We start from the raw sequence: 12,541 nt of genomic DNA on the forward strand, positions 1-12,541 counted from the left end.
TTGGTGTGTCAGAAGGAAACAGCTCCAGGTCTGTTTGATACGCGTATGCTTCACAAGGATATCAACAATGAGATTGCAAGATGAATGATACTCTGCGCTCCTGGTCCTCACGTCTTTCTAGTTGTGATCCAGCCAGGCAGATTCACAGATGAAGTGCAAAAAACAATTAAATTTATCCAGTTGATTTTTTTCGAGAGAAGGCAGCAAATTACACCATGGTGCTGTTCACTCATGGAGATGATCTGCAGGAGGACGGAGTTGTTTAATAATTTTATAAAGAAAAACCTATCTCTCCAGAGATTCATCTCTAAGTGTGGTGGAGAGTATCATCTGTTGAACAACCGATCCAAGGATCCGTCCCAAGTTAGAGAGCTGCTTATGAAAGTTAACAGGATTGTTCAGCAAAATGGAGGAACCTACTACACCAAAGAGATACTCCAAGAAGCTGAAAGAGTCCAAATAGAAGCTGTTCTGACCGTCATGAAACAAAACCCGGGAATAGGTGTTAAAGAAGCAATCAGAAAAGCAGAAAATTTATCTCAATGGGATGTTTTTAAAATGTTTATCGAAACTCATGGGGTCCAATTAGGTTACGTTCTAATGGGAGCCTTAGCAGGAAGATTGCCAGCATCAAAATGATGTTTGCAGTAGGATACAATACAGTGATAGTGATTGCGTCTCTAAACCTTGTTAATGTGGAGACAAGGTTATTATCTGAGAGTTGTTCTAATAATTAGCAATATAGGGATTCTTAAAAGTTCAAATCTATATGATTTTAACTGAAATGAACTTAGAATGTGTTCTCTTATTTTAGTAAATCATCACTAATAGTGATTCTGTATCAGTTATAGCTCACTGTTGTAAATCTTGAACCTCTTCTCCCACATGATGAGGTTCTGTTAAAGGAATAGGGGATTCATCTGGGTTTTTACTGTCCATGTTGTAAACCTAAAATGCTAAAAAAAAAAAAAAACTGAATTTACTATGTATCTTCAAACATTTGGATCAATAAATTAATGTCATTAAATAATGTGGTGTTTCTCTTCTCTTTTAAACCCCTTTAATGTAGCTGAAAGGAGCCAAGGCCACAAACCCGAAAAAGCTGATCAATCCTGCCTTAGCAATAAGTTGTTTAAGATAAAAGAATTGAAGAGTTATGCCTTGTCTAATCTGGCATAGGTAATTGGAGGTGAGGCAACAAAGCAGTTTGCTTAAAAGTAAACTGAGTTGTTGGAAGGTTTGGAGGAGATGAAAAACATTTCTGACTGGTGTCCAAAAACAAACCAGTCAAAAGCACCAAAAGAGGCACCCATTTCTGTAATGCACTGGAGTATTTATGTGCTTTTAACACATCAACAAAAAAAGGACATTGGTTGTTCCCAAAACCAGCTAGTCCTGTCAATTTATGTGAATATACAAAATGTTCATAGGTGTTTTATCGAAACACGACCAGCTTAATTGTACTAGAGAGCCAGTGATGGTTTGTATTTGTTAACCTAATACAGATGTTATTTAAATGAGGACAAAATTGTTTATAAGGACAGCTCCAGCATCGTTTGATGTGTAGCAACATCAAACAGTGCTTAAGCTGCTTTTGGTTTAAACCATAGCAGGTGGGTTTCTTTGTACATGTTCGCACAAGCTAAGGATCTTTAAGATCATCATTAAAAAATAATACAAAAATAAATGAATGCTAGAACTGTAAATATACAGTTAGATATTTATATTTGTAAAATATAAATATAAAGGCAGAAAAGATGTGGATCTATTGACCAACTCAGACACATCCAGTTAGTCAGGCCTCCACTCAAACACTCTCAGGATCTCCAATTTTCAATCACACTCCAACTTCGGATCCACTCACCTCACCTTGATGGTCCAAACCCTCATGCACAGTAAGACAAGGTGATTAACTCATCTCAGTATTAAGTGCATCTCAAGCCACTTCTCATGATTTCTGTCCTTGCAGCTTCCTGGCCATGTCCCTCTGACTTTTGCAAGTTGCGATAAAACCCAACAATATTTTCGCTAATGTGACTAATTTGGTTTGATATAGGTTGGGTAAAAACACCGCCAAATTAGATTGATTGGTTTAGCCAAAAGATTGGTTGGACACAAAACTTCCAACCTTATTAAACTAAAAACTGTGGAAAACCTATTATGTTTGAATAAAATGACTAAAACATTTTTTGGGATCTGGAGCTGTACCACCTTCCTCCAGCAGAGTGCGCCGTGGGTCTCCTGGAGCTGGAGTCTTCTAGCACACCTGAGACTCATCTACTCATCAAGAGACCTGCCTTTTATAACCAGCTGCCAGACCTTGCTTCGACGCCGCAGTGTTGACCTAGTTTGGTTAGCGACCTGAGCCTAGAACCTGAAGAATCTTAGCTATCTCTAGAGAGAGATCTGATTCTAACTCTCCCTTGTTTTTGCCTCACAGGAAACCTGTCTCTAACCCGAAGCTCTGGATGAGCTTAACCTGCCGAGATTGCCCTCGTGAGCCAAACCTGAAGATTCCTGTGTGGATTCCCCTGCTGCTCTTAGTTAAGAGCTGGAAACTCTGATCAAGGTCTGCCATTAAAGTCAGAAGCAAGACGCTGCTGCTGCTCTTGGACTCTGCTAAACAAACAGTCTCTGGACCCAACGGTTCCCTCTCTCTCAAAGAGAAGCCCGGACTCTGTCAAGGTATACTCTTGAACTATCAAAGACTCATAACTCATCAGCCTGCTTCCTAATCAAACTATCATCTCTGCAGACTTCAGTGAACCACCCCGGACCAGTTCCTGATCCAGTTCATGATCTTGTGTTTGTGTATAACTCAATAAACTCTGTTAAACTTTTACCCAGCCTCCGTTGTGTTCTGCATGTGGGCTAAGAACCTAAGACCCATCATGACAACATTTAGTTTTGCTCATCATTGCCCAATTTGCACAAACACTTTCACTGTCTGCTTGAGCTTATTTTACTAAAATGGCTGAAAAACAGTGTACCTTAAAGTCGTAGGGAAATCATATTTAAATGTCAAAACATTTTGGCTTACACATGTATATAAATGTACTCTTTATCAGACTATATTGTCCAAAAATTTAGAAAATTTCTATTTAAAAAAAGAAAAATCCTGTCTTAAAATCTGTGGGGGGGTTTTTTTTATTATCTTATGCAGGCCAGTTAGTTATATGTCAGCCTGAACATCTACATTCGGCCAATCATATATCAACGGTCATCTGTCAATCAAATTTTTTCGGTCATAGCATCTTGATTCATATGTCGCAGCTAATATCCGCAACGGTTGAAATAATAAATAAGAATTATTTCCTTTCCCATTGAGTTCCGTCCCAGTGTTCACGGGGATGGATGTCTGTGTCTTCAGCAGGCGTAGAGCTAACAGAACTGGCAACATTGCGAGGCAAGGGCTCAAACATGTACGGCTGGAAGCCTTCTACACCAAACCAAGCTTCTGCCACCCTGGCGTCCTCTTCCACATCATCTTCGTCCCGCTTTCCTCCTCTAAATAAGAAATGTATGACGGAAGAGACTCATCCATGACAAAACTCTCCTCCTCTTCCCTCTGGAACTGCCAGTGCAGACATGGTGGATTGGTAAGATCTGGCTCATAGCTGGCCTCTTTGTCTGTCGAATATAAGCCACTGCCTTATAGCATGAAAGCAAACCCATTTGAAGCAGGAAATTGACTGAAATCATTTGACTAAACAACAAAAAACATCAATTAGCTTCTGATCTGAATGAGAAGGTCCATAAAAACACAGAGGGAATGTTGTTGAATTAGTAATGACCTGGATGAGAGAAACTCCTCTGACCCCCCACCCCCTGCCACACACACACTCTAACCCCCCATACACACTTTATAAAAGCATGACGAACGTGTCTCAGAGTCTCTGAATGTATAGAAGCAGACTGAAGGGAGGCAGGGAGGGAAATAGGAAAGAGAAATGGGTCATGTTACAGAATCCTGCTCTGCTGTCTTTCACAATATAGATGTACAGAATTAGCCTCGTTCCCATGGGCTGCATGAAACAAACACAGCAAATACTCCCTGGATGGTTGTTTTCAGTCTTTCCATGGCAGGGAGTCCCGCTTCTCCTTGCTAGTGTGTAAAGGATGATAAATTATAAAACATTTGTGTTTCTATTTTTTTTATGCCCAAGCTGCAACCATACAGTCATAAAGAGGAAGAGGAGAAGGGAGGAAGGAAGGACATCTGGATCGGCACATTTCAACAGAAGCAACAATAAAAACACATTTCAGCCAATTTCATGCTTCTGAACAGCACTAGCTCCCTGCTCCTCATCCTCCATCCACTTAAAGCAGTCTCCTTCTTTTCCTGTTGCCATGGAGATTGGTTGCCAGGTACAGTCAGCCTGAATGGGTTAATAAGGAGGTGGGGCATCTGCAGCTCTCCAGATGGTAGTAAGTCCCTCTCTAGGGACCCTGCTCTCATACAGAGAAAGCCTCAATTACTCAGTATTCACCCCCTCAACCGTCGATGCCAGAGCTGCATTATGACCTGACAGTCAACAATGAGGGATTATGGGAAGTGTGCCTGGAGAGATGCTGGATCTTCCCCATAATCTCTGTTCAACATGGAGGGATTGTTTTTCTTTTAGCAACTGATCTGACTGGAGGAGAAACAGGAACAACCAAGAGCACGCCTCACCAGTTCATTCAGTTTGTTTACATTTATTGTAAAGCATCATGCAGCATAGATTGCTGGTTTCCTTCTGGGTTAGTAAAGTTAACTATGAATATGACAGTTATCAAAATATATTACATATAACTTAATTCAAACCTTTTACATCTAATCAACAAACATGAAGCGTTACATTTCCTATGCTTTAAATTTTTAATCGTCCTAATACATTTTCATGACCACATTTCAAACCTGCAATTTTGAGTCAGATTTGGTCAACTTCAACAAAGACAAAGGTATAAAAAAAAAGAATAAATGTAATTATCAAATTATTCAAACAAAAGCCTGTTTTTAGCATGAACATATTTGATACAGTGAGGGGAACAAAAACAGCTTCATGTAAAATGACCTCAGAAATAAACACAACATTGACCCCTAGTGGTGATTCTCTGTAACAGCTGCAGCACTATTATCATTAAGTGTTGAAAACCAGATAGGTGAAGTTCTCCTGCTTGGGTTGGACGTTGAGGTTGTAGTTTCCGATACGGTTCCTCTGGCAGTAAAACAGGCAGATGAATCCAACGATGAAGAAGAGAAACAAACCGACTCCGAGACAGGAGAGGCCAACTATGTGAAGCATGTTGAGCTTCTCCTCCAGGGACTCTGAAAGAACATAACACAAACATTACACCAATATAAGAGCACTGGAAATGAACATCTTTACAAGAAAATATTAATATTGGTAAATAGATGTGGTCAACGCTAACAGAATGTAAAACAGTCACATGTTCTCTAAAAGAGACCGTATCAAAGTGCTCACCATCACTGAGTCTGAGTAGAGGCCCAGATGATCCAGTACTTCTTGCAACTATCTTCCCACTTTGAGCTGTTCTCTGTAAGCAGTTCTGCAAGAAAGAAAGATTACTGCGGCTTCCTGGAATATTCCACACCTGATTTTCAAATAAATCTTTAGGAGGCACTCACTGGGACACAGGTGTCAGAGCCAATCTGGACACAGATCTGGACCTGGCAGTGCAGGTAGATCACATTCAAGTCAACAAAGGAGAATATCTGGACAGACAGGCGGGAGCTGGTGGAGTTACCGTTCATTAACACTTCAGTGTAAGAGTTCAGAGGACAGCTGTGGAGACACAGCAGAGAGAGAAAGACCATATGGAGTGAATTTGGGTCCAGTATTGTTGCAGGCAAAGAAAAATGCAATCCAAAAATTAAGTTCTAAAAAACTTCTTAATGAAAGAAAAAGGTCTAGAGAGTAATTTGCTTTTTTTTTTCAAAGTATTTCTTATTTTTTTATATTTTATTTTGTTTTTATTGAAATTGTAATTATTCATTGATTTATTAACTAGTTAATTTCTCTTTTTCAATCAGAGTTTTACAAATTGCGTTCCTTTCAACATGCGTTTTACAGATGTTATTGCCTTCACTTCTCGGAGCGGACCTCTGAAGGGATTAATGGTCTGCTCGGTCATTAGCAGAAGTGTTTTTATTGTTCAATGTGGGCAACAAGAGCAATCATTATGATTTGACTTGAAGTAAAGGGAATATGATCTGTAAGGAAAGTTGAAAGATTGCAATCTGCAAAACTCAATCTAAAAAAGTAATTTCAAAAACAAAATCTAAAAACAAATGTGAAAAACATTTGAAAAAATAATATCTAAAAAAAAAGCAAAGTTATTCTCAATATTATATATTATATATAATCCTTTTTGGATTAAGAAGTTTTTCACTTTTTTAACTTTGTATTGTATTTATTTAAAATTTCCATTCACAAAACAACTTCTTTGCTTGCAACAATAATGGAAAACATGTCACTCCATAGACTGATGACCTTTGGCTTTATTGGCATAGAAAATGCTGATCAGTTATATTTTAGAATATTTATAATGGTTGACCTGCAGCATAATTACTTACAAAAAGAGGCTGCCAACCAAAGTACAATCAAGTGTTTTATTACTCATTTACAGATTTAGTCAAAGGGTAAACTTGCTGAGTAAGCATTGTTAGATTATATTGCAGGCAGCTAATGGCACTTATCGGTCAGCTTCATATGAACTCTAATAAGCTCTGCAGCAGTTTTAATTATCTCTATTTAAAAAAAACAGCGTACTGATTGCACAAGAACCCCTTCATGTTTAATGGATAGTTTCCTTATAAAATGGTGTCAACATTTTGTTTATTTTATATTTAACAACAAAATAAATCGCCTAATACTTCAGAGGTGTTGGGGCCATTTAACAGAAGATGTATGGAGCGTTATGGTATCGCTTTCAACTGCTCTTTTTATGATGCATCTTGAGTAAAACTAATAAATGGAACCGGGCTAAATAAAAAGTGATTGTTAAAAAACATTATTTTCATTTATTTATTTGGGAATAGTTAGGTTTCTACCTAATGGTTGCTTTTGGGTGTTTATTCTTGCCATCAGAATAAACATGGAAAATATAAAGGAGCTTCAGCTGCAGATTCTGGCTGCTAAATCCTGTGAAGCTCATCAGTAAACACTGTAGCTTTAAGAACTTTCTGGATCATATTATCCGGTTATAACAATAATCAACGACCAAAAAAATAAGTAAAAATTCTAGCCTGTCTGTTAGAAGTCCATATAAAATAAAAATTAGACCTTTCTTTTGTTTTTCTTTTTTTTAATTGTCATTTTAATGATGAATTAGATAAAAGTAGTTCAAAGTGAGGAAAAGTAAATGTTGTGCACATGTGGATGGAACCATTGAGCAGCAGAAGCAGCAGACCTGTTCCTCAGGAAGGTGTAGCTGGAGGAGTCTGCAGGGTTTTTGGTGGGAGTGGCCCAGCATTCGTTTATGACCACCTTCATCTGATGTGAGCTGCTGTTCAGACTGACCTCCAGCACCACAGCCTGATCATGGGACAGGCTGTAGTTATTGGGCAGAGGCTCGGTACCGTTCATCAGCTGCACCGCTACCTGGAAGGATCCCAGACCCGTGATCACATCTTTGATCATGTCATACCTGCAGATGGATGGGAGCAGAAAATGTACAAGTGAGACAAACACCATGATGATGATGATGATGATGATGATGATGATGATGATGATGATGATGATGATGATGATGGACAGGTTCTGTTAGTGTGAGGACGCCCTGTGTAATTTTTAAAACACACATCCACCTGACACTTTCTGTTTTTATTACAAAATTCGGCTCATTGCGAGGAGTTTAACATTTAAAGAAACAGTGATGTTGTTTCTATGAGATAAATTAAATAATTTAATTTGAATGAATCCATGAACTGAAAGGAGACGCTGAAGAACTGCACACCGACTCCTATAAACTGATTCACTATTTGATGCTCAACTAATCCATGTGTTCTTTTGTGAGCTATGATTAAAGCTTTGGGGAAAATTTCAAATAACACAAAAACACCTCCAGAGGGCGATGTTGACAATGTTGTTGGTTTGAGGAACATCTACATCAGGGGTCACCAACCTTTTCAAGGCCTGCAGGCAACCTAATGGCTACTACGTCATAGGAAAGGCTACCAATGCTGACCTATATACTGGAGGGGTCAGGGTTCACCTAAACGTTATTCATAATAAACTGATTTTTATTGCTTCTTTTAATTACTAATTTTCTTTCATTTCTAAATCATGATAAATACTTAAATGCTCTATAAATAATTTAAAAAGAAGAGCAACAGAACCAAATTAAATTTCAATCTGATTTGTTCTGTTTTCAGAAGACGCTCAGGGCCCCACCATGTGGTCCTGGAGGGCCCCTTGGTGCCTGCCTTGGTGCCCGCCTTGGTGACCCCTGATCTGCATACGTAGTCCTGACCTCACAGGGTTCCTAACGTGCTCCATCTTTCTCTGACAGCGACTACGGATTTAAGGGACGGCCATTAAACAGGCGACACCTTTAGATAACAACCATCTTTTTCAGTATCCTGAGCAACATTTTAGTATTATTTGATACTTAAAATAAAAATATAGCTTAATAACACATTTTAAAGAGTATATGGATACAGTGTATACCTTTATACACTCAGTATAATCAGATAATTACGATAAAAATCGTAAATGAATTAGAGTATGTGTTCAGATGCAGGTTTCTAAAATAAAAACCTTTCAGCAGGTATTAGGAACATCTTTTATTTAACCCATTGTTCTGATTTAAAAAGTTATTTATTGCCAGAATCTTTTATCTTAGTTAGAATTTTGCACTATTTACCAAAGAGTAATGATTTTTTCCTTCATTCCCTGAAGATTTTCCTGGATTCTAAACTTCTTGACTGACATAAATTCACATCTGTCTGCATCAGAAGGAACACCTCCGTATCTGCTGATCTGCTGATATCAAATCAAATAAGAGAAACTTTAGAATGGGAATAATTATTTACTGTAGAAACAGAATACTAAACACCCAAAGCACTGGTGCAGATACAAAAACCAGGCGCTTAATGTGAAGAGAACACAGGCTTTCGTCTGAGGTATTCACTCCTCCATAGCATATATCCAAAGCAGCGATTGTTTAGCATTAGATTCCTCTCTGACTGGCTCTTATAACCCCCATGGGGGTTATAAGAGCCGGTCAGTCGGTCAGCATAGATATTCAATTCTAAGGAAACTTTAACTAAAATCATTACCTTCTGCTATCTTGACAAAACATTATAGAACTATGGCTTAGAATGGAGATGGAATGTAGCAGAGAGGAGTGCCCAGCCTGCAGAGAACAGTGAGGGGAGCTAAAATCCAATTCAATTGCATTCAGAAATACTTCATTAACCCCAAAGGGAAAATAAATATTGCAGTAACTCATATTTTCTTTTTTGTCTGTTTTTTCTTCTTTTTTTTTTTCATCGAGTTGTTGTTGGTGTTTATAGCTGAAGGGAGAAAGAACCCTCTGTAGCGGTCTGTCTTGCTCCAAATCTGTAGAAAGCCTCTGATTAAATAATATTTTGAAGTGGGAAAATGAAGAATTCTTCTTTGTGAAATAATCTCCAGAGGTTCTAGAGGAGTTCCTAGAACGGAGCCAGCATTTTTAATTAACTTGTTGAGCTTTTGAAAGGAATTTGCTCTGATGCTGTTTCCCCAGCAGATGATGGAGGAAGAGATCACACTCTCCACAACAGACTGATAGAAGATCTATAGCATCTTGCTGCAAATACTAAAGGACTTAAGCTTCCAAAGGAAGTACAATCTCCTCTGTCCCTTCTTGTAGACGGCTTCACAGCTGAGTCTTCAGTCTAGTTTAATGTCAGGGTGAACAACAAGGTATTTATACTCCTCCATCACCTCCACTTCTTCTCCCATAATGTGAGCATGATTGAACGTGCTGTTTCTTCTGAAATCTACAATCATCTCCCCTGTGTTGTTGATATTCAGGATCAGATGACTGTTTCCACACCATGTCATAAGCAGTTCACTGCCTCCCTGTACTAAGCTTCTTGTCCATAAAGGTTATTGGAGTGTTCCTAACAAGGATGCACAATATATCGCCATAAATATTTGTATCAGCCAATGTTGCACTGCAAAAACTGATCTCAAAATAAGAAATTCTTAAAATAAGTAAATTTTCCCTTAACTTAAACTGGTCAATAAGAATATCCACCAACAGAAAGAGTATTTTTGTCCTGTAATAAGATATAAGATATTATGCACTTATTAGATACAATGCACTTTAAATAGGGTAAATGAGTTTTCTTATTTTAAACATAAAATATCTAATTTCATTTGCAAATTGTCTTACCTGCTCAAATCAAGGGAAAATATATATTTTTTAAGGAGAATCTGACTTAGTTATCTTTTAATTCTTCGCAGTGGTCATCTTTAAGCATACTGATATCGCACCGATAATCAAAACTGGGCCGATATTAACAACCAATATTTAATTCCATGTAATTGCTGTTTGTGTTTTATGAAGGAGACAGGATGGGATTGGTCATGTGGTATTTATTTGGTCATGTGACTTGGTTGTTATGCAGCTCAGGTTAGAGAAGTGGTTCATATTCATTTTGTCCAATAGGTGGAGAAATATATGATAAATGATATCGGTAAATATTGGTTATCAGATTTAGCATTAATACTAATACTGGATATCTATATCGACAAAGATTTTCATATCGCCGCATCCTTAATGTCAACCCCTCTGTCCTGCATCTGTTTCATAGCTGCTGCATAAAGGAAACAAAGAACATTAAAACCGCGAGCGATATTGACGGCCCTCGCAGCTCAGCGCCGCTCGGCCTATCGCGACCGCAGGAGCCGAGCGACCGCCGCCCCCTTGCTCCTTCCGAGCCAGCGGAAAAAGCTCCACGCTTCACCTCTGGACCAGCAGGAGACAACCACAGCATTGGTCAGGAAGGGTTAAAATAGGGATAAAAGATAATATCTGGGACGAATCTCATCTGTCAGATAGACGCTGCGGCCATCTCAGTTGGTGGGTCAAAAGTATATGTTCAAAAGAAGGAGAAACAGCATCCTCAAACTCCATGGTTAGCAGTATTACACCCTACTCAAAACTATAAAAAATCATTAAAAATCCATAGTTTGCAGTAAAATCCCGAAGAAAAATCACACATGTCAAGGAATGCATCTTACATATTCTAGAATTTTTTTAGATTATTTACTAATTAATTGAAAGAAAATAAAAATCTTTAAACTTAAGTGCCATATACTGAGGCAGTTGAATACCCCATAAGATGCTCAAACATGCATAGATTCACGCCAAACTTGGCAGACTTTACTATAATCAAAGTATAAATAAATGTTCCAAATTTGGCTAGGATTGCTATAAAACCTTTTGAAAAACAACAATTTCCTATTAAAACAAACTTTTGAAAAATCAGAGTGACGGACTTTTAAGAAGAGCTATGCTGTGTTTACCATCAAACAAGAAGCAATTAAAGGAATATATTCCAAAAGTCCTAGCTTTTTTGAGAAATCGACTGATTTTTTAGAAATATTTTAACAAAGTGATTCTATTTTCAAACGGGTACCGTTTGATTCAAAATGGCCGACTTCTTGAGAGGTTTAGACCATGGCTCCAATGAAACTTTTTGTAGGTGGGGGGCTCATACAGATGTGTGCCAAATTTCATTATCCTAGGAATGAGCATGGCTAGGGGCTGAATTATTTCCTAGCATTATCTGTCCACTTGGCCAACTACTAGGCGAGAACGCAAACTTTTGAAAAATCAGAGTGACGGACTTTAAAGAAGCGCTTTGCTATTGTAACCAACTTACAGCAGGCTTTATAAAGAACATATTTTGAAAGTTTTAGCTCATTTGGATAAAATACTGATTTTATACAATTTTTTGAAAAGAGGTCAGTGCTTTCACAACAGAGTAAAATGTAATTCAAAATGGCCGACTTCCGGTCGGGTTTACACCATGGCTCCAAGAGGCTTTTAGTTAGGGCCTGATAAGATGCAAATGTGTTCAAAGTTTCAATATTCTAGGACTAAAAACGGCTTGGGGCTGGTGGTTTGAACTTTGTTATTTCTAAGGGGCGCTGTAGGAAAATTAAGCCCCGCCCACAAAATATTGCTCTGGATTCCTGTTTGGAGTTGGACTAGGATCATCTTTTGTGATTTTGGTGCAGATCTGATTATTAATAAGGAAATGAGAGCCAATCGTATTTTCATGGCGAAACGCCTCACTTCGCCATGGCGCCACGGCAACACCATTTGACTAAAGCTCTCTGTGCCTTAAACGAAGTTAGGACAACATGTTGTCTGTCTGCTGACACAGTTTTAGGTTGATGAGGTCAAGTAGGACAGAGAGGGACCATTCCAAGTAAAAAACGCGACTTCCGGGGCGTGGCTTCAATTATGTAAAAGTTTTAACATACAGTTTTGTTGGGAACCAAGAGAGGAATAATACTACCAGGTTTCGTGTCAT

The 12,541-nt window shown here is 38.3% G+C and overlaps 1 protein-coding gene across 2 annotated transcripts in view; it reads right to left on the reverse strand.

Moving 5' to 3' along the window:
* Positions 1-4,158: 4,158 nt before the first annotated feature.
* umodl1 (uromodulin-like 1) overlaps positions 4,159-12,541 on the reverse strand; it is a 42,398-nt gene continuing 34,015 nt past the window's right edge. For both annotated transcript variants that reach the window (XM_038298926.1, XM_038298919.1), the window contains 4 exons: positions 7,417-7,653; positions 5,633-5,789; positions 5,469-5,553; positions 4,159-5,311 (listed from right to left, as the gene is read on the reverse strand). In XM_038298926.1, coding sequence (XP_038154854.1) covers positions 5,124-5,311; positions 5,469-5,553; positions 5,633-5,789; positions 7,417-7,653 — 667 coding nt within the window. In that variant the 3' untranslated portion in view covers positions 4,159-5,123. The remainder of the gene's footprint in view (positions 5,312-5,468; positions 5,554-5,632; positions 5,790-7,416; positions 7,654-12,541) is intronic.

Source organism: Cyprinodon tularosa, unplaced genomic scaffold (assembly GCF_016077235.1).
Source record: "Cyprinodon tularosa strain WSP-4 unplaced genomic scaffold, ASM1607723v1 ctg1115, whole genome shotgun sequence".
Taxonomy (NCBI): Eukaryota; Metazoa; Chordata; class Actinopteri; order Cyprinodontiformes; family Cyprinodontidae; genus Cyprinodon; species Cyprinodon tularosa.